Source organism: Corapipo altera, unplaced genomic scaffold, assembly GCF_003945725.1.
Source record: "Corapipo altera isolate COAL_440 unplaced genomic scaffold, ASM394572v1 142, whole genome shotgun sequence".
Classification (NCBI taxonomy): Eukaryota; Metazoa; Chordata; class Aves; order Passeriformes; family Pipridae; genus Corapipo; species Corapipo altera.
In genome coordinates, this window is record NW_020884966.1 from 74719 (window position 1) to 98966 (window position 24248).

Here is a 24248-nt window from a genome sequence, read left to right on the forward strand (position 1 = left end):
TGCTGCTGGGCGAGGACACCGGCGGCGGGGACCGCGAGGGGGACCCCGAGCAGGATCCCGACGCGACGCTCCCCGAATTCTTGGACGTGGCGGTCGGCGGCACCTTCGACCGGCTCCACGGCGCCCACCGGCTCCTGCTCAGCGCCTGCTGCCTCCTGGCACGGCGGCGGCTCCTGGCTGGGGTGGCCGACGGAGACCTGCTCCGCCGTGAGTCCGGGGTGGCCGAGGGGTCAGCCCGGTGCTGGCCGGGGCAGGGCGGTGGTCTGGGGGACCGCTGACACGGGGGGTCCTGGCAGCCACCCACCCAAAGCGGTGCCACCCAGGCAAGGTGACACTGGGTACCCGGTGGGGACCTGGTATCCTGTCCAGAGCTAGCAAGGTGTGTGGGTGCAGTGGGAGCAAGGGCAGGAGGGAGCAGCCACTCAAAGTCATGGACGAGTTTTGTCTCCCTTCTCCTGGTCTTGTTTTTCTGTGACTCTTGTGCTTCCCCCACCCTCCCGGCACCTGGTAGACAAGGTTCTGCCGGAGCTGATCGAGCCCTACGAGCTGCGGGCAGCAAAGCTCCGCGAGTTCCTGGAGGACGTGAAGCCCTCGCTGAGCTACGACATCGTGCCTCTGGCCGACCCCTTCGGCCCCTCAGTCACAGACCCCGACCTGCAGTGCCTGGTGGTCAGCGAGGAGACCCGCCGGGGAGGGGAGGCTGTGAATAGGAAGAGGCTTGAAAACGTAATTCCCGCACCGGAACCCAGGGCTGCCCCTGCCCCCCTCTCGCCCCTGCCCACCACTGCCTGGGGGCAAATCGCGTCTCAGTTCTCCCTTTCACCCGCAACACTCCCTCGGCTGATGGTCCTTGGGGCTTCCTTCTCTCCTCAGGGGCTCCCTGAGCTGGCTCTCCATGAGATCCAGTTGATGAAGGACCCTGACCACCGACAGAACGAGGAGGAGAAGATCAGCTCCTCCAGCCTCCGGCAGAGGCTGCTGGGGACGCTGCTGCAGCCCCCACGGGTGAGGGAGAACCACAGCTGTGATGGGAGCGGTGTGCCCAGGAGGAGGGGTGGGAATCTCGGGATCCACAGAGTTTGGCAGTGCTCCTGCTGCTCTGCAGGCCAGATCCTTTCATGCCCATCTCCAGGCTGGGGCATTGGGATGCTTCTCCAGCAAAGCCCAGTCCTCCGTTTGCTGCCATGGCTTTCCTTCTTCCCTTAGCGAGACCCGGCCTTGCCATCACGCCCGTATGTGATTGGGCTCACTGGGGGCACTGGGAGTGGGAAAACCTCCATCGCCAAACTCCTGGGGCACCTGGGCGCCTTTGTCATCGATGCCGACAAGCTGGGCCACGCCGTCTATGTCCCTGGTGGCCCGGCCTACGAGCAGGTGGTGGCAGTCTTTGGGGCAGGTAGAGCCACTAGAGGTTGTGGGAAGGACTGGGAGGAGGAGGAGGAGGGAGAGGTGTCCCAACATCCCAAGGAGCCCTGGCCTGTGTCCCCCTCCTGTCCCATGGGTTTTGGGCTCCCCAAATGTCGTGTGTCCCATGTCAGAACTGCTGGTGGGGAAGGCTGAACTGGGCTGCTGTTTGCCTGGGATGAGCTCTCTCCTGTCCTTTTCATGAGTCAGGTGAAGAGCTGCCAGTTTGGGTCTTACAGGCCCTTCCTGTGTCCTGCTGAGAGCCCTGTGCCAAAGCTGTTTCCCTGACCCAGGCTTGCCCTAGGGATGGGAGCTGGGTTTGTTCCTGCCAAACCTGTTGTGCTTCTGTCTTGCAGAGATCTTGAATGAAGATGGGACGATTAACAGGAAAGTCCTTGGGGCCAAAGTGTTTGGAAACCAGGTAGAAGCAGCACGGAGACTCAGTGTTTAATCCCATGAACCAGGGGAGCTCTCCCCTTCTGTTGAGGCTTTTTAGTTTTCAGTCCTTTGAACTGATGACACCTTCTTGGCAGGGTGACAGGGCAGTGACAGGGCAGGACAGATCTCATCTCTGTAGCTGAGTCAGCAGCTGTGCTGGACATAGTCCTCTTGCCCTGCAGCTGCTGCTGTCTCCCCATCCCTGTCCCCTCTATCCCATGCTTTTCCTTCACCCAGTGTGGAGCAACAGCCCTGACATATGTGGAGCTGGTGCTCTCTGCCCCTTGTACCCGAGGGAGCTCAGTGACACCTGACCTTGCTGGTGGGGCCAGTGGCTCCGGTGCTACCCCAGCCCCAGGTGGAGGCAGCTTGAGGGGTCCCCTGGGTGGATGGGTCTCATGTGGGTGCTGCTGCACCGGGACCTCACTGTGCTGAGGGGCAGCATAGACTGAGGGTCTGCTATGCCTGGCAGGGCAAGAAAAATAATACCCCCCCACTTTCCTGGGTGCCCCCTGACTGCTGACAGCCACCATCCCCTTGTTGTCTGCCCAGGAGTTCTGAGGGTAAGGGACCAAATCCTGAATCCTGCCCTGGTCCTTTGTAGGAGCGGCTGAAGAGCCTGACAGACATTGTGTGGCCTGAGATAGCCCGGATGGCGAGGGAGCAGATCCGGGAGGCCGACTCTCAAGGTACTGGGGGCAGCTCCATCGCAGCCTCAGCTCAGCAGTGAACTGTCTGTGCTGCTGGAAGTGGGAAACTGAGCCCAGGCTGGGCCAGAGCCGAGGAGCCATCGCTCCATCCATGGCCAGGCACTGAGGAATGCCCTTGTTCTGCAGGGAAGGCCGTGTGTGTGCTGGATGCTGCTGTGCTGCTGGAGGCCGGGTGGCAGGACATGGTCCACGAGGTGTGGACAGCCATCATCCCAGAGGAGGAGGTGAGCCATGCCCTGGGCCCCTTGCTGGCTGCCAGAGCTGGTCCTCAGCCTCCCCTGAGTGTCCCCTCTGTCCTTGCCAGGCCGTGAGGCGCATTGTGGCCAGGGATGGGCTGAGCGAGGAGGCCGCTCGCTGCCGGCTGCAGAGCCAGATGACCAACAGGCAGCGGGTGGAGTGGGCGCAGGTGGTGCTCTGCACCCTCTGGGAGCCAGATGTCACCCGGCAGCAGGTGAGCCTGGGGCTGCTGCAGCACTGGGGGTGTCCTGGGGGACCAGAGGGCTCAGTGCTGTGCCCAGGCTGGGCACTGTGTGCCTGGGTGTGCTCTCACCATCGAGGCTGCCTCGGGACATGGCCACGAGGGAGGGATTTGGGGAGGTAGATGCAGCTGGGAAGGGAGAGGAGGCATGGGACCCTTGTGTGACCCTGTGCCAAGGTGCCGCTCTCGGGGTCCATGGGCTCTGAGGTGCTGCCCCGGGTGGTTCTCTGACAGGTGCAGAAGGCCTGGGACCTGCTGCAGCAGCGTTTGCACCCAGAGCCCGGCCACGACCCCCACCTGTGAGGGGCAGTCCTGCACGGCCCTGGGAGGATCCGTGTCCACCACTGCCCTGCGAGAGCCGGCGGACGGAGCAGCGCGGGACCGAGCCCACCGAGCCCGTCTGGCTCCACAGAGGGGCCGGGGCATCCTGACTTCCCCCAGTGCGGGGGACCCTGCAGGGCTGAGCCCCGCTGGGTGCCAGTAAAGAGGCTGCTCCCACTGTGCATGTCCGTGTGCCGGTCCCGTGTCCCTGTGCCAGTTCTGTCCCCCCACCCACCTCCACAGGGGCTCCGCTGCCCCCGGCCCCTCCCAGCTCCCATTATGGGCGTGGCCCCCGGCGCTGCGGGGCACGGAGGTGCCGCACTGGGGACGCACGGCAGCGATTACGTCACTGAAGATTACGTCACCGCGACGGTGTCCTGGCCATGACGTCACACCCACACAGAGGCGCGGGCGCCCCCTGGTGGCGCGCGGCGGGGCGCGGTTCCCGTCGGCCCCCGCGGCGGTCACATGACCGGGCGGGCGGAAGATGGCGGAGCCGCCGGGCGGGGGCGAGGACCCGTGGGGGAAGGTGGGGCCGGGCCGGGAGCGCCGCCGGGGCCACGGGGCGGCGGGCGGGCGCCATGGAGGGCGGGCAGGCGGGCGGGGTGAGCGCCGGGGCGAGGAGCGCGCGGGGGGTCGATGCCTGTGTGGGGGGCGGTGGCCGGAGGTCCCGGCGGGGACGCAGCCCAGGGGTGGCGGGCGCTGCTCGAGCGGGTCTGGGGGGGCTTCGGGGGCCGGGCCGCGGTCGCAGCCCGGCCCCGCTGACGTGTCTCCACCGGCCCCGCGCAGGTGGACGCGGCCTACGGCGACAATGGCCTGGACTCCGGTAGGTGCCACCCCCGCGCCAGGGTGGCAGCGGCCACCCAGGGACGCCCCCTGTTCCTGCGCCCGGTGACACCCCGCGCTGGGCGCTGACCCCAGGACACTCTTGTTTCAGCGCTCTTCATGGAGAACGCCCGGAAAAGCAGCATAGTGTCCCGGGCCAACAGCATCGGCTCTACCAGCGCCTCCTCTGTCCCCAACACAGGTGGGGTTTGACCCTCGGGGCCGCGGTGTCTCTGCTTTCGGGGGAGCCCAGCACCTGCCGGGCTCCAGCTCTGCCCTGCGCTAAGGGGGCTGGGCAGGGTTCCCACCCTGAGGAGGAGGAGGGAGGTGGTGGGAACAGCAGGTGCCTCCTGTGCAGCTCCACAGGGAGAGGGTAGAGGTCGGGGGAGGCCTCTCGGGGCACTGTCCCTGACCCAGCCTGCAGGAGCTGAGTGGGCAGGGGCTGTGCTGGGCCTGGAGCTGCCACAGCCCCCTCGTGCCTCTGCTTCCTCAACCCCGGGCCGTGCCCTGTCCCCACAGACGACGAGGACAGCGACTACCACCAGGAGCCCTACAAGGAGTCGTACAAGGACCGGCGCCGCCGCGCACACACCCAGGCTGAGCAGAAGCGCCGTGATGCCATCAAGGTGAGGGGAGAGCCATATCCCACCCAGCGCTGCCCCTGTTGAGCTGCTGGATCTGCCCTCTCTAGGAGGCTCCTCGTGTGCTGGGAGCTGCCCTGGCCCTGATGGGCTGTGTGGTGGGAGCTGGGTGTGGGCCCAGCCCCACAGGGTGAACTCCACGTGCTGTGGCTCTGCTTCCCCCCAGAAAGGCTACGATGACCTGCAGGCCATCGTCCCCACCTGCGAGCAGCAGGATTTCTCCATCGGCTCCCAGAAGCTGAGCAAGGCCATTGTCCTCCAGAAAAGTGAGTCCCAAGGGGTGGGGAGATGGAAGGGGCTGCTGTCAGTCCCCCAGAAAGCCTCCCTAGAGCTGTGCAGGGCAGAGTTCAGCACCTTGGGACCTTGTGGTGCGATGAGGCTCTGGGGAGCTCAGGTGCTGCTCACCTGCACCTGCCTGTCTGCCCCAGGGGAACTGGGGCAGCGGAAGCTGATGCTGCCCTTGCTTGGGCACCTCCCGTGGTGGTCTCAGTGGCCTGTGTGTGCTGCTCCCAAATCCTCACTCTGTGTTTTCATGCTCAGCCATTGACTACATCCAGTTCCTGCACAAGGAAAAGAAGAAGCAGGAGGAGGAAGTTTCTACCCTCAGGAAAGATGTGATGGCCTTGAAGATCATGAAAGTGTAAGGGAAGAGCTGTCAGGGTCATGCCCTCCTCCTGCTGTTCCCCCATGTCCTTGCAGGGAAGAGCTGCCAGGGGTCATCCAGAGGTTCTCTGGCTGGGGACAGGCCTGGAGCTTGGAGCTGGGCACAGGAGCTGGGTGTGGGAGCTGGGAGCAGGAGCTCAGAACCAGGAGCAGGAGCTGGGTGCAGACGCCTCACCGCTGACCTCGAGGCCCTATACTTGTTTCAGGAACTATGAGCAGATTGTAAAAGCTCATCAAGACAACCCAAACGAGGGGAAGGACCAGGTCTCTGACGAAGTGAAATTCAATGTTTTCCAAGGCATCATGGATTCCCTGTTCCAGTCCTTCAATGCCTCCATCTCTGTAACAAGTTTCCAGGAGCTCTCAGCATGTGTGTTCAGCTGGATCGAGGAGCACTGCAAGCCCCAGGTGAGCACTGGTGCCGTGGCCCAGGGGGAGAGACAGTGGCATGGGGGCAGCTGTTACCCTATGGACTGACTGACCATGTCCCCTCTCTGCTGCAGACGCTGCGGGACGTTGTCATCGGGGTTCTGCACCAGGTGAAGAGTCAGCTCTACTGAGCCTCCTCCGCCGCCTCTGTGCCTGTGGGGACAGGGCACCTCCTGCCCAGGGGCCTGGGGGACAGGCACCCTCCTGGGCCCTCTCCCTCGTGGCTGTTTTTGAGCTTTTCTGAATTATTTATTGTGTTCCCTCCGAAGCCCAACAGCGGCCGTGCAGACACGGCTGCTCCGCTCGGTGTTACCGAGTCTTGGTAGGGACTGGGCAAGAGGGGAGGCGAAGGGGATGTGGAGCAGAGGAGTGGGGGCAGAGTCTGTGGCTCAGGCAGTGCTGTGGGGTTGCCTGTGCCACCGACTCTCCCTGCAGAGCTGACCCCGGAGCAGCTCCGCTCTGTGCCCTCAGGCCTCAGCGAATAGCCCCGCTGACCCCGGCTGGGGAAATGTGATGAATGTGTGCTAAAAATGGTGGGTTTCTGGTGAAACAGTAGGAATAGATTCTCCCCAACTTCTGGGCTGTCTCCCCCCTCCCTCTGAAGCAGCTGTTTTGAGGCAGATGTGTTCTGGGAGAGCCTGTCAGTGCTGGCAGCAGGATGAGCCCCTCAGTGCCAGGGTGCTCCTGCAGCTGTGGGTTCCCTGGTAGGGACACAGGAAGTTCCTGCAAGCGCTGGATTGTATCCAGCTCCTTCTCGGGTTGGCTGTGGCTGTGCTGCACAGAATATTCTGCAGCTGCAGCACAATGTGGCCACATGCACTCGCTGCCCCTCCTTAGAATTTTTATACACACACATCCATGACCAGCCTTGATTTGATTTTTATTTTTGTAAATCACTGAAATGGTCCTGGAGTGCTGCCAGTGCCAGCTGTGCAGGCAGCTGCTCTCAGGGACACCTTTGCCCCTGTCTCACACCCAGTTTGGGTCACAGCTCTGCCCAGCTGATGGTTGGTCATTGCCCAGAGTAATGGGATAGTGGGATTTGTTCTCCATAACCATGTTTGTGCTCCTGCTCCAGGGGCACAGCCAGGGAGTGTTTATTTCAGGCTGTTTTGTTCCCAGAGCTGAGGAGGGAGTGTTGCTTCCTGCCTTGGGAGGAGGATGAGAAGTTTTACAGACCTCACACATGAAAGTGATGTATTTTTCTATTGAGAAAAGTAATTAAATATTGCTGAATGTTTTAGTGATTTTTCTGCTGCTGTGTTCCTAGATCTGGGCCCTAGAGCCAGTAGTTTCCAGAAGCCCATTCCAGCCTCTGTGGTTCATGTTACCCCCTCCTGGCTCCCACCCTTCCCCCCCCTCAGGACCCAAACCCCGCCCCAACACCCCCTGAACAGACAAACACCACAGGGAAGCCCAGCTGAACCAAAATTCTGGTGTTTAATGGATCATATTTTTGTGTGACCACTCAGGCACACAGCAAGAAGGGGCTGGATCACACACAGAGCTCTGCAGCCCTGACAGTCCCTCACTCTTTCCGTACTGGAGCACCAGTGCCCCCCACCTCCCCCACATCTCTTTTCTCACCAGAACAGCAGGGACACAGCACCAGTGCCCCCACACCTCTCCTCAGCCCCACTGGACCCCAGTTTGGCAGCTCCCTGTGCTGAGGGGCAGGAAGAAACAACATCCCTCTGCAAGGAGAGGGCCAGTGCCAAGTCTCTCCCACCCACCACCCTTCCAACTGCAAAAGAATTTTAAACACATAAATACACGGGATGAGCCTAGGTCCTGCAAAAAGAGAAACAGAACAACCCAACAGCCAAGTTTCAGCAGCAGCTCCACAGCAGCAGCTTCTCCCCGGGGCAAAGGGTCCCCCAGCCCCTCACAGGGCCGCTGGCAGCACCACGCCATGCTCCTCATCCGTCTCTATCCCGACCTCCTCCTGTACAGCACCAGTGGGTCAGGGCAGGTCAGGGCCTGGCTCAGCAGCCCCGGGCAGGTTCCAGCCTCGGTACTTACGAAGAATTGCTTCTTGCTCTTGGGGTAACCCTCCAGGATGGCGTCCAGCAGCTCAGTGGCCTGACGGGACAGGGCATGTGAGGGGCTGTGGTGGGCCCGTCCCAGCAGGGCCAGCACTGACCCCCGGCCCCCAGTGAGTACCATCCGCTTCCTCCGGCGCCACTCCCGGCGGTACAGCTGCTGCTCCCGGCACACCTGCCAACAGCACCACGTTGGGAATGCCCGTCAGGGATGTGCTGGATCCCGGTGGAGGCCCGGCCCAGCGCCAGGCTCAGCCCTGGCAGCTCTTTACCTTCTCCTTTTCCTCCGGAGTCACGTGGTTGGTGGCAGATTTAATCCTCTCCAGTTTCTCCGTGTAACTGGCACAGTCCTTCCTCAGCACCTCGATCTCCTTGGCCATCTCGGAGGTTGTCATGGAGCTGTTCAAGTCCTTCAGCTCTGGGGAGGTGGCACCATTCACCGGCCGGGCTGCCAGCCAGCACCAGGGCACAGCTGCCCGTGCCCTGGTGGCCCTCCCGGTGGCTGCAGAGCCAGGACCTGAGCCTCTCCCTGAGCCCGCGGGGCCGCCCGGGCGCACTCACCCGCCTCCATGTGCCGGCAGCTCTGCTGCAGCGCCTGCAGCTGTGCGGAGCGGGCGGTGATCTCCTCGTCCAGCCCGCGGAGCTCGGCATCGCTGGCGGCCGGGAGCTGCTCCTGCGGGGAGGGGTGGTCAGGGAGGGCTGGAGCGGGCAGAGGGCGCCCGCGGCCGGGGGCTCACCTGGTCGGCGAAGTAGATCTTCTGCTTCCCGTAGGCCTTCTCGCGCACGCGGCCCTGCTGCGCCAGCTGCTCCAGCGCCTTCACCACGGCCTGCGGGACGCGCCGTCAGCCGCGACAGGGACGGGGACCGCGCCCGCCCCGCCCCGGCCCCGCTCACCGCCTTGCCCAGCCCGTGCTCCCGCTGCAGGTTCCCGAAGGCGTCCTGGGCGCTGTACGGACGGTTCTGCTCCCGCAGGTACCGCAGCAGGACGGCGGCGGCGCCGCCTCCTGGGGGGACCGGCCCCGGTCACCGCGGCCTCCTCCGGCACCGCAGCGGCCGCCCCGGGCTCCCCCTCCCGCACCCACCGCCCGGGGCTCCCCCGGCCCACCCCGCACCCACCGCCCGGGGCTCCCCCGGCCCACCCCGCACTCACCGCCCGCCGCGGCCTCGCGCCCTTTGCTCATCCCGCTCCTCCCGCCCCGCTCCGGTCCCGGTTGGCGCCGCTCGCGGCACTTCCGGCGCGCCGCGCGCTCCGTCCGACCGGGAACAGGGCCCGGGCCGGCGCCGATGGGCGGGGGAGACGCGCCCCGGGGAGGCGGGACCGGCGGGAGGGGGCTCCGGGCGGGCACCCACCGCCCCGCGCCCTGGCTCCGCACCGCAACTCGGCCCGTGAGACGCCTCACGCCCGCGTGGAATAACCCGTTACCGACCCCCCCTCCCGGGTCTGAGGCTGCCGCCCCCCACCCGCCTCCCCCCGGCCCCGGCGCGGCGGACGCGCTCGGGCAGGCGAAGTCAGACAAACAGCAGCCGGTAATGGGGTCCCTGCCGAGGTACGTTCTTGGCTGCACAAACGTGATCAGAACCGGGTCTATGGCTTAGGAAAAGCAAGGGGGGGAGCTCGGCGGGCACAGCAGGGGCGGCTCTCCCCGGGGGCTGCTGGTTTGTTCACGGGACCGCAGTGGGCATGAGCTCCTCAGTCACTGGTGGCCCGGGCTGGTGTCCCCTGTCCGTGGGTTCTGCCTGCCCAAGGCTGGACACAATAGGGCCAGGGGGACACAGGACTGCCCAGGCACCCCAGTCCCACTGCCTCCCTCCTCCAGGAAACCTCGGCCCTGCCCACGGGAACACGAGGGGAGGAGCACAGGGCGTTCTAGCAAAGTGTTAGTTGGCTCTCAGGAAAGGCTGTTAGTTCAGGAAAGCAACACAAGAGCAGGGGCCACACGTGGGTATTCTTGCAGGACTCTGGTGGTCACAGCAGGTGTCTTATTGCCATTGAGCTCTTAAAAAACAGCATCACGAGGAGCTGGAGCCAAGGGAGTGGCCAGTGCAAGGAAAACACTGCAGCTGCACAATGTCCACAGTGGAGCAAGGGGGTTGGTTCCACCTGGAGCTGGATATTGCTGGGAGAGAAGACTTGGATTTGTGAATGTTTTAGGAGCAGGGAATGGCTGTCTGAGATAGAACAGCACTGAGTCCCAGACACCAAGCCTGAAGGGCCTCATCCTGTTCCCCTGGTTGTGCATCAGCCCCAGAGGTCAGTGCACGATTGTCTCTTGCCATGCCATCGGTCTCACCGGCCTCAAGAGCTGCAGACACCACATTTATTGTCTTAGATGAGGAAGTTTGGAGCAGGCAGCATCCTGGCAGACAGCACAGGGTGATTGTGGACCTATCCCATCAATGTCTCTCCCTAGGGATTACCAGTGTCCTTTATTTTAAAATCCAAGCGAGGCTACAGAGTCACAAGTCACAGTGATGTTCCCAGCCAGGACTGGCTGTCACGTCACTCAGACTCACAGGAGACGATTGAGAGAACTGTGCAAGGCTTTTCCTTCCAGGATTCCCTCCGTGACGCGCAATAGAAAACCAGAGGGAAGTGATGGGATGGCTTACTGGCCTCGGGAGCCAGCAGGATCCAGCTGGTTCAGCTCAGACTGATCCAGCAGTTCAAAATCATCCCCTTCGGCATCAGTGTCCAAGTCCGAGCTGACTGCTCTGAGGTGAGTCTTTGCCCCTCTCTGGGGATTGGTGCTGCGTGAGGAGCCTGGCTGAGGGGCTCCTGACAGTGCCAGCTGGATCATCCCCCTGGTGACAAAGCCAGCGATGTTGTTGGTGAGATTCTGCACCGATGGCAGCGCGCCAGACTCCTCCTGGTCGTATGGGAGATGCAGATCCTCTGTCCCTTGTGGGCGGTATGCCAGGCTTGGGATCCCAATGCTGGTGTCGTCTTCATCGTCTATGCCAGTTGCTTCTGGGTTGATGGAAGGGAAGTCAGGGAGATCCCTGGCAAATGATTCTTCTGGGTCACTGTGTCCGTCCAGGTCTGGAAGAGGAGAAAGTGCTTTACATGCTGGCACTCGCCCAGCACCCGCAGGCTCCATCAGGAGCTGGGCCAGCACCTCCCCAGGGCAGGCTGTTGGCATCTCACAGACCACACGCTCCTCAACTTCGCCCTCCTCCCCATCCCAGCTATTCAGATCCCACTGATCTCCCAACTCATTCACAAGGAATGCGGGTGCCAAACCAGCCACCTGCCAGAGGGGAGCACCCACACCCCCAACCACTCTGCTTCTGCGCCCACAGTCAGACTGGCAGAGCTGGATCTGCCCTTGCAGAGCAGCTGCCGTCGCTCTACTCAAGCACCACAGGAATGAAGGAGGACGCTCTGAACAAAACAGGCAGTTGCAGCTCATCTGCAGCAGCAAGGCTGACATCAAAGAGCCAGACCTCAAGGACATGAGGTAACAACACATCCGCCCTCCAACCCGTCACACTGGCGCCTGTTTGGCATTCCACACCTTCCACAAGCTGCCCATTTCCTCTCACCTTCTGATCCCTCTGTCAGGGGAGTCTGGCCCCTCGAAAGGTTAAACATCCCATTTTCAGTATAGGAAACCTCAGCATCTGAATGCTCCGAGTCAGAGATGGTCAGTTCCTTGGCGACCACAGAGTCATCCAGCTTTGAAATAGGAGATAAAATTGAAAACATCAGCATTGGAGAGCTTATTCCTGTGCCTCAAGACAAAATAGATGATCCAGTGGCCTCTAGTTAAACCCGGCCCTCAAAGGAGGCTGGTACCTAAGGCTCATTCATGTGTACTGCCCAGCCCAGGAACATACAGCTGGCATGAGCAGCTCTGGACATCCTTGAGTGGGAACAGAGTGGGAAAGACCTCTCTGGAAGGGGAATGTCCTCATCTGCTCTCCCACCACATTCAGCTACTCTGTTCTGTCCAGCCAAGCTCTCTCCTCTCCCAGACACTCCGTTACCTTGGGGCAGAATGCAGCCAGCTCCTCTTCGCTGTCGCTCCCATCGTCCGTGGCCTCCTGACCGAGGGCCTGGGCACGCACTGCCAAAAACCAGAGCCAAAGCTGTTACTGCTGCTGGGATAGGGCTCTGTGCAGAACCACAACACCCCAAGCTGGACAGTAGAGCCAGCTCTGTTCCGCAGCAGAGCTGTGATAATTCCTGACTGCGGCTGCGGCAGGTTTTTTTGCCGAGATGAACATGTTTTAGCACTCCCTTGCACTGATCCCTTCCTCCTTTTCCTGCGCAACCATCACATGGAACACAGAGTTCTGGCAGCCGAGAACTGGAGCAGCTCAGCGCCGTGAAGAGCCCACGGCAGCTGCTCCCTGGGAGGTGGCTGTGGAGGCAGAGCTGCCTCGCTCCCTTCCCAAGGCAGCTCCCCAAGAATTTGCCATGCCAGACATGCACTCCTCCCCCCTGCCAGGGCTGGGGGCTCCATTCACAGCCCACCTCAGGCACCAAGGACCAAGGTCTGAGGGGTCAGAAATGGCACAGCACTCACGTTGCCTCTCCCGCTGCCGGGCTATCATGTATCCCCGGACGCTGAAGTCCAGCCGCTGCAGAGCCGGCTCCAGCCGCAGGTACATGCGCTGCCCCAGCCGGTGGTACACGGCGAGGGGCCACAGCAGGACGAGGAGCACTGGGGTGAGTGGGAACGCACGTTAGAAGGTTGGTCAGGATGCTGCTTGGCAAACATCCTGCCCATTTTGTGATGCAGCACAACACACAGAGCACGGCAGGTCTGGGCACTGAGGGCAGCGCTGCAGGAGGCTGTGAGAACTGGTGCCATCGCCTCTGCCAATTTAACAAAATTGAGAGGCCAACCAGTGCTCAGATCTGTGATTACTAAGCACTCAAACGTGTTCTTTCCAGACCAGACTTCGAGTCCTGGTGAAGAACCGCCACGTTCCAGGCAGAATGTATAATTTTAAATTTTAAAGCCATTCACACAAGCTTTCCTTTTGCGCAGAGGAGCCCCATCCCTCACACATTCAGATCCCTCATCTCTTTTCACACGTAAGTCTGTATTGGCACAGAGATCTACTTACACAGCAAGTACGAGAGCAAGAGTCCAGGGATGTACCGGCCAAGGACAGCCAGGAAAGTGAAGACTCCACACACTAGAAGGCAAAACTGAAGACATGGGAGACAGTGAGTTTCCAAGGTTAAGTAATGGCCTCACTTTCTCCTCCCTCCTCTAGAACCTGATCATTCTGCCTGTGCTTTCCATTCCTCCCCACCACCTAACAGCCACAGTGTTATGGGAGACCTCCCATGGCAACCTCCCATGCCTGAACATGTTCAGTCAGCACTGGATGCCAGCACAGGAGGCTCCTTGTGGTCAACAGAGGCTTCACACCAAACAGGTTATTTCTGAGGTCTGTACATTCTTACCTTGCCCGGGCTTTGCCTCTTGAAAATGAAGAGATTATTTAAGAAGTTGGTCCCAGCCACCCATCCTTCAGCCAAATGGTGACAGAGCTCTGGCAGTCCAAGCAGCCGAGGGTGGACATATCCCCAGCTGCAGTGAAGGCAGAATTTGGGAACAGATATTACTGCATCAATGTCAGTGCTGAAGTCCCTTGTTACAAACGCTTGTCTCAGTGTTTCTTCCTCCCCAGCACACAGCTCTAGAGATGAGGGTCACCTGCCCCCAAGCTCCTCCCTGCCCAAAGCAGCTTGTCTATGGCTGCTCTACCAGTGTCCCAGCGCTCCCACAGCAGCCAAGGAGCAGGAATTTCACTCAGTGGCCTGGACTTCTCCACGCTGCTGGAGGGAGTGGGCAGTATAGAGGCAAATCAACTGAATCCATTTGCTTTTTCTGCAGTTATTTGGTCAACTGTAGCCTCCAAGAGTTCAGCACGAGGTCTGGAAGCAGCCTTGCACCTCACTTCATAGTTACTTTGGAGGCCTTGAATTGGTGAGTTTTGTTAGTGCCTCTTAACTGCTGGTCACAAGTACCTGAAGGTTAGGAAGAGCAATTCCTTTTGTGCTTGGGCCTCTTAAAAAAATTGAATAAAAACAACTGTCCTCTGGCACCAGCTCAGGTGACTTAATCGGGCGCTGACATCCAGCACAGCCTGGCAGTGGCGACAGGAAGGTGTGCCCAGAGAGGCAGGTGTGAGCACTGAGGCAACACCTCAGCATTTCTCAACCCATTATTAACACTGCAGTCAGACCATAACTATGCAGGAACAACTGCTGGAACAAGCCTGTCTAACATTCCCTATCGAGTCTCAGAAGACTTCATTAATTCCCACAGAAATGCTGTTTTCCTGCTACTGGAGGCCCATACAAGAGGAATTGCTTCCAAGGCAGCGCCTGTAACTTCAGGGGGGCAGGGGATCAAGCAAGCATCACTGGAAGCTGGTATGAGGCAAAGGTGAAGTACAATACAAAGGCTTGGGCAAGTCAAAAACTTCTCATGACTGCCTGACGGCGTCCCGGGCTCCATCCTCCCTTCTCCCTTCTCCCCCTCCTCCTCGCCCCAAGGAGCTGATATTCCAAGCTTGTGCAGGCAACGACATGGTATCACAGCAAAGTATCACAGCAGAGGAGTCAATTAGTTTCCTACCTCTCATTGTCTAATTCGTCAGGTCTCGCCACTAAAATATTAAGAACAGACACTACATTAGTTGCAAGGAATTTGCCATGGGAATGCGTAGCTCTTGGGATTTAAGTAAAGTTTTAATGAGCTGGGGAACACCTGGAAAAGACATTAACTGTAATTACAGGATGGAGATGCATCACTCCATAACACGTCTTGAGTGTGTACGTGTGGCAGTACAGGACTGCAAGAGTCTCCCTGTTGCTCCTTGGTATTTGTTGGACACTGGAGACTGCTCTGGCCAAAACACCACTTCCCCCATACCAGCTGGGGAGCAGGAATAGCCTGCAGGCTGGAGGCATCAGGGATTTAAGGCTTTTGATACTTTCTCACTGAGGCTGGGACTTGAAAAGTGACCAAAGGCTGTACCATCTATCCTGAGAGATCCAAATCAGGCAGATGAAGGAGCTGGACAGACACTGCCACTTAAGAGGGAGCCTGAGCCAAGCTCCAAAACTGAGGAAAGCTTTAATGTCTTCCCAGGAACTAGAGAGAATATGGGCTGAAGCAGAAAGCTGAGAGCTGAATTTGCTGGTTAGTCAGGGAACCAGCCCTGGGAGCATGCAGACCCTACACTGCTCCAAACCAGCCTATCCATGCAAAGCCAAGGGACCTCAACCTGTTTGGAATGGGGGCATTTATCAGTGTATTAATGTCACAAAGGAGGGACATAACTGCTTTGGTTACTGAAAGCTTAAGACTAACTCCATTAACAGCTGTTCAGATGCCTCTTCTCCCAAAGAAATCTCTGCTCAACAGTAAGGTTGGGACTCATCTTCATCCTAAACTGGATTATTATGGATTCTGAGGAGAAATCCAGATGAGTTCCACATACACTTCAATTTCTCGCTCTGGTACTTAATGCTCAGAAAGTGAATTGCTGCCTGAGACCTGCACTAGGTCATGTTCACCCCGTGGTTCAGGATTACAAGAGAAATACCAGTATCACAAGCACAAAAAGGTCTTATGTTCACACATGTTAGAATTTTCCAGCTCCAGGAAGAACATGCCTGCAGTATTCTTGATGGCTTCCAGACCCTCAAAGCAAAAAAACCAGGTTTCAACAATTTAACTGCAGACACTACAAAGCCTGTACTCGTGGGGCTGGAAAAAGGGCTTGATTTGCTGCTATCAGCTCAAATGCTGCAACTTACCTCCAATTTCTGGCCAGATTTTATGCTTCCACTGGTCTATACACACTACTACTAGGAGGGTAAACGCAACCAGGAAAAGCAAACGAAGGGAAGTCAGAGCAAAGAACCTGTGGGGAGGAAATGAAAGGGGTTGGTACCAGCCAGATCTGTGCAAGACACAAACGGGTAACACAAACCAACCCAAAACCAACCAGTCACTTGGAGAGAAAACTCAGCAGGTGCTACTCAGTCAGCACTGAGGGCGGCAGCTGCCGGGGGACCCTGGTCTGCTCGTGTCAGTTCTCCCGGGACAGCCCCCTGCCCTCCCTGCACCGCCACAGCGCAGGTTGGCTGTTCCCGGTTAGCTTGATGCTCCCCGGTACAAGGGGAGTACGCGGAAGGGGCCGGGGCTGCAGCCGACCCAGCGCTCCCAGGTCCCTCCTGTCCGGAACGTGCCACGGCCCAAACCCGCGGCTCCTCTCGGCTCGTTCGTCCCCGGGGGCGGCTCCCCCGCGGCCCCCGGAGCCCCGTCACCGCGGGGAGCTCGGACGGGCCCCCGCAGCCCCGACGATCGCGGCACCGGGCCGCTCCGCCGCCCGCCCGCCCTGCGCGGCCCGGTGCCGGTGCCGGCGCCGCTGCTCACCAGAACAGGCCGTGCACCGCCGCCCAGCACAGCGCGCTGCGGCCCGGCCGCTCCCACACCAGCGCGGCCTGCAGGGCGCCCAGAAGCGGCTCGTACGGTCCGAGGCGGCCGCGCAGCGCCGCGCTCAGCGCCTGCACCCGCCGCTGCCGCTCGCCGGGCCCGAACCCCGGCCCTGCCGCCGCCGCCATCGCTCCCTCACGGCGTCAACATCCGTCCGCCGGCCGCGCGCGCGCGCCTGCCGCAGGCATGGCGGCCCCCGCCGCCGGCAGCAGCAGTGCCGCGCTGGGCGCCGCCATCTTGGCGCAGGCGCAGCTGGCGCCGCCTGCCGGGGCGCACGCGCGTTGCCAGGGCACCGCCACGGGTGGGGGCGTGCAGCGCTGCCCCGGAAATGCGAGGCGCGCACGCGCACTGCCGTTGGCGCCGGCGGGAGACGCGGCGGTACCGGGGCCAGGCGGGCGGTGGGAGCGGAGCGGAGCCTCGGCCGCGATGCCGCGGGAGATCATCACCCTGCAGCTGGGCCAGTGCGGCAACCAGAGTGAGTGCGCCTCGGCGGCGGTGGGGCCGGGGGAACGCGCACCGGGCGGGGCCGGGATGCTTTGGGGGGGAACTGGCGGGGCCTTGTGAGGTGGGGCGGGGCCTTGTGAGGTGGGGCGGGGCCTCGTGAGGTGGGGCGGGGCCTCGTGGGGCGGGGCGGGGCCTGCGGACCGGGGCGCTCCGGGCCCTGCCCCGCTCCCGGTGCCAGTGCCGATGTCGATGTCGGTCTCGGTGCCGGTGCCCAGCCCGGCCCGGCCGTCCCGTCTGACCGCTCCTTCCCCGCAGTCGGGTTCGAGTTCTGGAAACAGCTCTGCGCCGAGCACGGCATCAGCCCCGAGGGCATTGTGGAGGAGTTCGCCACCGAGGGCACCGACCGCAAGGACGTCTTCTTCTACCAGGTACCGCCGACCCAGGGCCGTGGGGCGGACACATCACGTGGGGTGTGCTGCCCTCGGCCCCACGCGGCTCCGGGCTGTCCGTGCCCGCCCCATCCCTCTCCGCAGCCCTCACGGGTGCCGACCCCGCTGGCTGGAGCGGTGGCTCAGCCCAGCCTCCTGCTCACAGCCAGTGACAGGCTCCCGCCTGCGCTCCCGGTGTGGCCATGGAGCGCTGTGTGGGCGGAGCGGCAGCACGAGGCACTGCCACAGACGGTGCCTTATGTAAGCACCCAGAACCACCCCCCGCCCGTGCTGGGGGTGCTCCGGGACACAGGCTGAACAGAGCCAGCCTCCATCCTTCCCTCCTCCCCCTCGCCAGGCCCGGCTGTGCTGTGCTGGGCTCACCCGAGGCCAGGGGGTGGCTCATGCTCTCCCTTCCTGAGCTGCAGCAGCGCTGTGATTCTCCTGCTCCTGTTGCAGGCCGACGATGAGCACTACATCCCGCGGGCCGTGCTGCTGGACCTGGAGCCCCGCGTCATCCACTCCATTCTCAACTCCCCCTATGCCAACCTGTACAACCCAGAAAACATTTACCTGTCTGAGCACGGAGGGGGAGCTGGGAACAACTGGGCCAGTGGCTTCTCGCAGGTACCAGCTCTGGTGCTGCTGGGTGAGACGCAGGGCAGCCCAGCAGGCCTAGGGGTTTTTCATGACCCCCTCGTGCAGCTCAGTCCCAGTTTCTGAATAACATCTCATCACTGACAGGGACTGTGGCATCCTGGGCATGGGGCACTGGGTCACACTGCCAGTCTGACTGAGCATCACAGCAGACTTGAGCAGCTCTTCTTCGTGTTCTGTGGGAAAGGAATAAAACCAGGTCTGGTTTCTTTTGCAGGGAGAAAAGATCCACGAAGATATTTTTGACATAATAGACAGAGAGGCTGATGGGAGCGACAGTTTGGAAGTAAGTACAACGGGGATTTGGATCCAGTGGCCCTGCCTGGTGTTTTCCCAGCCAGGCTGCTCTTTGTAAGGTTGAGCTCAGCTCTCTGGTGTGCACAGGCTTGCTCAATGTGCTTCTGGGGCTGAGCACAGAAGACACAGAGAGAGGAACCAGGGACTGGAGGTTTGTTCATCACCACTCCACCTGTCAGCCTGCCCTGGAAATCCTCTCACTGTTTGCTCATGGGGTGTTTTCCTTTATACCGTCCACGTGAACCTGTTCCCTTTGCACAGACAGACAGGGCTGCTGGGTGTTCGTTTCAGGCTGTCACGTGGCAGCAGGGGAAGGGCAAATGTCAGCTAAAACATAGACAGAAGATTCAGGAGCCTTTTGTGGGAACTGAGCAGGTGGAAGCTGCCCTGGAGTCAGGCAGTGGGAGTTTGGTCTCAGTCACTCTAGAAGGAAGAAGGAGTGTGGAGGACCCAGGAAAGGGTTGAAAAAGTGCACCTGCATTTTATGTGACAGACTGGATCCTGGAGGTGGCATTGGAGCTATTCTGAAGCCTGTTCTGGGTGGGAGGGATCCTGCAGGTTCCCAAGCAGCTGTTGCACATTGCGGAGTGTGCAGAGATGTGGATCCCACCTATGTGGGGAGGAGTGGGCTGAGGAGCTGTGGTTGGAGTCCAGAGGAGCCAGAGCCAGTTCCACTGTGTCTGTGCTCCCAGCTGCCATGGGGAGCTCTGGCCCTGGCCAGCGGGTCTCTGCTGGAGGTGTTGGGGGTGTCACATTATTTGCTGCGCTGGGGTTGAGCTGCAGCTTCAGCACTGCCTTCTGGTTCCTTGCAGGGGTTTGTGCTTTGCCACTCCATCGCTGGTGGAACAGGCTCTGGGCTGGGCTCATACCTCCTGGAGAGACTGAATGACAGGTGAGCACAGCCCTGTCCCCTTCTTGCACCACAGAGCCTGGCCCAGCCTGGGCACCCTGCCCAGAGCTGGAGAGCTGGAGAGCGCTGACTCAGAGCCACCACCCCCACCCAAACACTGTCTTGTGCAATCCCTGGCGAGCTGCCTGCAGAGGGACGGCTCCTGATATGCCTGGGGACTTCAGAGGCTCTGAAACTGCCCAAGCTCTGCCTTCCCTTGGCTGTTCTTATCAGGCAGCTGCCTGCGGACACCCTGACTGTGCAGGGGGAGGATGGGAGGCTCTGGCTGTGGGCTCTGAGCTGCTGTCCTGGCCTGTTCAAGCTTGCAGCCTCTTGAAAAGGCTTGTGAGCAGCTGCTTAATCAGCCTGTGGATGGCTCAGTCTCCCTGTAGCTCCTCTGGCAGCCAGCTCCTATGCTGCTGGGGTAGGCACTGCTGGGACACATTCTCTCCCTCCTTGGGAGCCAGTCTGGCTGCAGCTCTGGTGACTCACCCTGTCCTGAGCCCTGGAGACTAGGAAGGCAGCTTGTGGGAGGGAAGAGTGCTGGCTTGGCAGCCTTAACCCTTGAGATGGCTGCACTTCTCACCAGGTATCCCAAGAAGCTGGTGGAGACCTACTCGGTGTTCCCAAACCAGGATGAGATGAGCGATGTTGTAGTCCAGCCATACAACTCTCTGCTGACACTGAAGAGGCTGACTCAGAATGCTGACTGCGTGGTAAGAGGCCTGTGGTGCAGCGAGCCCTGGGGTGACAGCCCTGTCTCCACAGCCCAGGACCATGGCCCCATGCTGGGGCCCGTGCTGCAGCAGCACCATGTCCCTGTGAGCCCTGGATGTAGCAACAAGTGTGCCCCAAACAGAAGGGCCGAGCAGATGTGGTGGTCCCAGGGACCCTCGTTGGCTCTGTACTAACCCCTGTAGAGCTGCCTGGTATTTCTGCCTCTGGGATCCAGCAGATCTTCCCAAGGCAGCGAGGGCTGTCTGTGATTCCCTTGTGTAGCTGTGCTGCAGCCTCTGCCTGAACTCAATCCCAGCATTGCTTTTAGCACCCACAACCCCCCCAGCCAGGCAGCACCTTCAACCTGTGCTGAGGCCTTTGGTTGGGTCTGACCAAAATGCTGCTCGTCCCCTGCAGCTGATCCCTGTGTGTGGCAGGGCAGGAGCAGCTTCACTGGAGCTGCTGGGGCTGGTGCTGGTGCATGGTGCTGGTCTAGGGGCAGAGCTCTTGGGGAGAATGCGGGGAGCACAGCCAGGAGGGAGGGAAGAGCTTCCATTGACAGTGTCGGTTACACTCCACAGATGAGTCAGCTTGTGGTTTCAAGTGTCTGCCACCTGCACAGAGGGCTGTACTGGGCCCTGAGACACGTAGCTGGGACTGCCCTTCCTCAGCTGCCTCCGAGGCCCTTCATGGAGCCAGGTTTCTCTTGCAGGTTGTTCTGGACAACACAGCCTTGAATCGTATCGCAACAGACCGGCTGCACATTCAGAACCCGTCATTCTCGCAGATCAACCAGCTGGTGAGAAGGGCTCTTCCTTTGGGAGAAGCCAGCATGGGGCTTCCCTGCTGTGTTCAGCTCAATCTTAACCTGCTCCATGGGCTGGGCTCAGGGGTGGGCAGCCTGGAGCTGTGAGTGAGAGTACTCTGCCCTTCTGGGTGCTCCAGCTTCCTTTGGCACGGCCGCACGAGGCAGGTTGTGACACCCCCTGTGACCCTGTGGTGACACAGGTGCTGACCCCATTCTCTCCCTCAGGTCTCCACCATCATGTCTGCCAGTACCACCACACTCAGGTATCCCGGGTACATGAACAACGACCTCATCGGGCTGATCGCCTCGCTGATCCCCACGCCCCGGCTGCACTTCCTCATGACGGGGTACACGCCACTCACCACTGACCAGTCGGTAAGGCAGCCCCAGGCACTCCTCCCCATCTCCAAGGCCAGGAGAAGCTGCCACGCTCACCTTGTAGCATCTCTCAGTCCCGTGTCTTGGTGTGAGCTGTCGCTGCATGTCCCAAATCCCAGGCCTGTGTGCTCACACCACGTGATGGCCGTGTGTGCAATGAATCAGACGTGAGCAGGCAGTTGTCCATGTGCCAGGCTACCTGCTGCATGCATCAGGGCGGCTGTCAAGATCACAGGGTAAAAAGCCACCCTTAAAAATGATCCAAGCAAGGCCAGCAGAGTGGCCCTGCCAGCCCTGCCTCCCCTGCGGGCCACAACTTGGGCCATTTGGGTCCAGTCTCTGTTGATCGTTGTTACTCCAAAACTGATGTTGGGCTCCAGGCATCGATCTGTGTCTGGGAGGGGGACTTGCCAGCCCTCAGGACATCAAGCACTGTGCTTGCATTTGGCTCGTCCCCAGCCAGGGCCCTCCACCAACCAATATGAATGGGGCAGTTCTGTTTCGAGAGGTGCTCGCCTGCACTGGCCCGTCGCAGTCCAGCAGGAGCTAACAGCTGCTCTTCTCCTCTCCCTTCATGCATTTCCTCAGGATGTTGCTCAGAGAAGCAAACATGAAAAACTGCTGGCTCTGAAAAGGGTATCGGTGTGTGATCTGTCCTCCCAGGGAGGAGTGTGGGCACGGCTCAGCCAGTGGTTCAGATGGTGCAGGAGGGAGCTGCCACCTCACCCAGCTGTCCCTGCTGTGAGCACTCTGGGTGCTGGCCCCAGCTGTGACCCCTCTGACTGGTGGCAGCTTAGCAAAGCCCAGACAGCACTCAGGGATGGCAGTGGCCAGTCTGCCCATAGCTCGGAGCTGGGCAGGGCAGGGAGGGGATGGAGTGGGGAACAGCCCCTCTCCTGTCAAACACCCACTGCTCTGTGCCTCAGCAGTGGGACAGGACCCAACTTTGACAGCAATAATATGAAATGGGTCCCTGTCCCTCTGCTCTCAGCTGAGCTTCATCCTCAGCCCCTTCTGTGCTCTGGGGGGAGGCAGACAGCCCCCATGCTGGAGGCTTCACTGACAGTCTGTTCAGCCTGGCTGTGCCTGTTGTGTGATGTTGGGATTTTCATCCTGCATGTGGCTTTGCATGTGGCTCCATCCCTGGGGTGAGGGCATCTCTGTCCAGCTGCCCCCCTGCTGTGTGTGTGTGCTGGGCAGTGAGAGGGCAGGGAGCAGCACCCTTGCTCCCTCTGATCCCCGGCTGGCCTGTGCAGGTGGCCAGCGTGAGGAAAACCACAGTCCTGGATGTGATGAGAAGATTGTTGCAGCCTAAAAACGTGATGGTGTCCACAGGGCGAGACAGGCAGACCAACCACTGCTACATTGCCATCCTCAACATCATCCAGGGGGAGGTGGATCCTACACAGGTGAGCTCCCACAGCCTTTAAGGTGCTGATGGCCATGGTGTGGCCCAGGGAAGGGCATGGTCACTGTCTGTGCAGCAATCCTGGGGCAAGACTGGACAGTGCCTGAGAACTGGCTCCAGGGTGCTCCTGTGTGAGCTCTGCCCTCTTGGAAAGGCCACAGTCCTGCTGAAATCCAGCTTCCTGTGGCTGTGCCTCCTGTGAGGAGCAGCTCGTGGGTCTGCTGGGACCAGGCCTTTTGCCCTTCACCCTGCTTCCCCTTGGTGTTCTCATCCCACCAGGTTCACAAGAGTCTGCAGCGGATCCGGGAGAGGAAGTTGGCCAACTTCATCCCCTGGGGCCCTGCCAGCATCCAGGTGGCTTTGTCCCGCAAGTCCCCTTACCTGCCGTCCGCTCACCGCGTCAGTGGTCTCATGATGGCAAACCATACCAACATCTCCTCAGTGAGTACCTTCCCCGCCCCACTGGGCCCCACGGCCCTGGTGTCCCTTCAATCTGGGGCCATCACGAAGCCAGGGCAGGCCCTGCCAGGGCGTGGGGTGGGTGGCTCTCAGCAGGGCTCAGGTCTGGTCCAGGGTTCCATCAGTCCCACTGGCCGTTGTGCCGTTCTCTCGGAAAGGGTCCCCAGGGAGCCCTGGCCCCTGTGACCCCGCGCTGCCCTCCAGCTGTTCGAGCGGACATGCCGGCAGTACGACAAGCTGCGCAAGCGGGAGGCCTTCCTGGAGCAGTTCCGCAAGGAGGACATCTTCAAGGACAACTTCGATGAGCTGGACAACTCCCGGGAGATTGTGCAGCAGCTCATCGACGAGTATCACGCGGCCACGCGCCCCGACTACATCTCCTGGGGCACGCAGGAGCAGTGAGTGCCCTGCCAGGGGACGGGAGGGTCCCATGGCCACCCCCACACGCGCCGGCAGGGCTCATCTCTGCTGTGCCCACGTTTATCACCCCTCAGCGCTGCCCGGTGCGGCGGAGCCCTCGCGCCGGCTGCACACATGCTGCGCTCCTCCGCGGAAGTTGCTCTGTGGGGAGCAGCACTGCCCCTGCAGCCCCTCGGCGGGGGACAGCCCCCGCCCTACCACGTGCCCTGGCCCAGGACAGGACTGGGGCAGCTGCGCGCTGTGCTGGGAGGGAACCTCCACCCGTGGGAGCAACGCTCACTGGGAGGAGGAGGAGAGCGACCCTGGGGCTGGGAACAGGCCTGGCCCCTAGAGTTGGGTGCACACGACCCCCATGGCCAAAGGCTCCGTGTGGCTGAGCTAGTCCTTGCCCTGGGCAGGAGCCTTGTTCCTCCTTTGCCAGATCAGGCCTGGGGCACGGGCTGTATCTATATTTTTGTAGGTTATTTTGCTTTAATAAAGGCTGTTCCTGCACTAATGCTGCTTGCACAGCTCCTGAGCGAGCAGCCGAGCAGGGAAGCAGCTGCAGATACTGAGGCCAGTGCTCACCTTGCCTGGCCGGATGGCCCTGCTGTGCAGCCACAGCCTGTGGGGGCCCAGCTCGGCAGGAGCACCATGGCTGCTGCTCATTGGCAAGTCCCGGGGTGCACAGGGCCAGCTCTGCCCCAGCCAGCAGTGCTGAGGAGCCCGGGCAGCGCTGGGCGACCGCTGCAGCAGAGCCAGAAATACTGGCAGGACCTGCCAGCACGGCTGACCAGGGCTGGGACCGGCGCCGCCCTGCCTGCGGAACACGTGGTGCCCGCACAGATGTTCCATGAGGGCGATGCCCCGTGTAGGAGACCGTGAGGGGCTGGGGGTGCCCTCAGCACTCGGGATCTGAGGCAGGGGCCGGCACTCTTGGGA

The 24248-nt window shown here is 60.9% G+C and overlaps 6 protein-coding genes across 8 annotated transcripts in view; 4 read left to right on the plus strand and 2 right to left on the minus strand.

The window, feature by feature from the left end:
* ATP6V0A1 (ATPase H+ transporting V0 subunit a1) overlaps positions 1-391 on the plus strand; it is a 38742-nt gene extending 38351 nt beyond the window's left edge. Inside the window, exon 23 of the mRNA XM_027664851.1 lies at positions 380-391. The gene's annotated coding sequence lies outside the window, so the exon portion shown is untranslated. The remainder of the gene's footprint in view (positions 1-379) is intronic.
* Positions 3-3533, plus strand: COASY (Coenzyme A synthase; the record flags this gene model as incomplete). The annotated part of the gene is made up of 9 exons (XM_027664795.1): positions 3-207; positions 512-726; positions 874-1005; positions 1207-1396; positions 1761-1825; positions 2447-2531; positions 2679-2776; positions 2857-3003; positions 3265-3533. Coding segments are annotated over 9 exons (1206 nt in total), but the record flags the coding sequence as incomplete, so codon positions are not given.
* A 118-nt stretch (positions 3534-3651) lies between these two features.
* Positions 3652-7156, plus strand: MLX (MLX, MAX dimerization protein). 2 transcript variants are annotated; one of them, XM_027664859.1, is made up of 8 exons: positions 3787-3880; positions 4141-4177; positions 4289-4378; positions 4696-4802; positions 4984-5083; positions 5358-5457; positions 5687-5888; positions 5984-7156. In XM_027664859.1, the coding sequence occupies exons 1-8, from the start codon at positions 3839-3841 to the stop codon at positions 6038-6040; spliced, it is 735 nt and encodes a 244-aa protein (XP_027520660.1). In that variant the 5' UTR covers positions 3787-3838; the 3' UTR covers positions 6041-7156. The 2 variants fall into 2 exon arrangements, with proteins under 2 accessions (XP_027520661.1, XP_027520660.1); XM_027664860.1 differs by lacking the exon at positions 4141-4177 and having other exon boundaries at positions 3652-3880.
* A 174-nt stretch (positions 7157-7330) lies between these two features.
* Positions 7331-9535, minus strand: PSMC3IP (PSMC3 interacting protein). 2 transcript variants are annotated; one of them, XM_027664862.1, is made up of 9 exons: positions 9102-9535; positions 8846-8955; positions 8689-8778; positions 8513-8624; positions 8224-8369; positions 8073-8126; positions 7932-7991; positions 7816-7854; positions 7331-7451 (listed from the first exon to the last, which is right to left on the minus strand). In XM_027664862.1, exons 1-9 carry the CDS (start codon positions 9130-9132, stop codon positions 7350-7352), a joined length of 744 nt encoding a protein of 247 aa, XP_027520663.1. In that variant the 5' UTR covers positions 9133-9535; the 3' UTR covers positions 7331-7349. The 2 variants fall into 2 exon arrangements, with proteins under 2 accessions (XP_027520663.1, XP_027520662.1); XM_027664861.1 differs by having other exon boundaries at positions 7334-7854; positions 9102-9238.
* Positions 9536-10255: 720 nt separating this feature from the next.
* Positions 10256-16565, minus strand: RETREG3 (reticulophagy regulator family member 3). Its single transcript, XM_027664858.1, has 9 exons — positions 16363-16565; positions 15741-15847; positions 14554-14584; positions 13374-13500; positions 13028-13112; positions 12481-12618; positions 11939-12018; positions 11495-11627; positions 10256-10991 (listed from the first exon to the last, which is right to left on the minus strand). The coding sequence occupies exons 1-9, from the start codon at positions 16548-16550 to the stop codon at positions 10558-10560; spliced, it is 1323 nt and encodes a 440-aa protein (XP_027520659.1). The 5' UTR covers positions 16551-16565; the 3' UTR covers positions 10256-10557.
* A 198-nt stretch (positions 16566-16763) lies between these two features.
* On the plus strand, positions 16764-23823 carry TUBG1 (tubulin gamma 1). Its single transcript, XM_027664866.1, has 11 exons — positions 16764-16897; positions 17182-17294; positions 17754-17921; positions 18169-18237; positions 19061-19140; positions 19727-19853; positions 20567-20653; positions 20888-21037; positions 22297-22449; positions 22728-22889; positions 23112-23823. Exons 1-11 carry the CDS (start codon positions 16849-16851, stop codon positions 23307-23309), a joined length of 1356 nt encoding a protein of 451 aa, XP_027520667.1. The 5' UTR covers positions 16764-16848; the 3' UTR covers positions 23310-23823.
* The last annotated feature ends 425 nt before the right edge of the window (positions 23824-24248 follow it).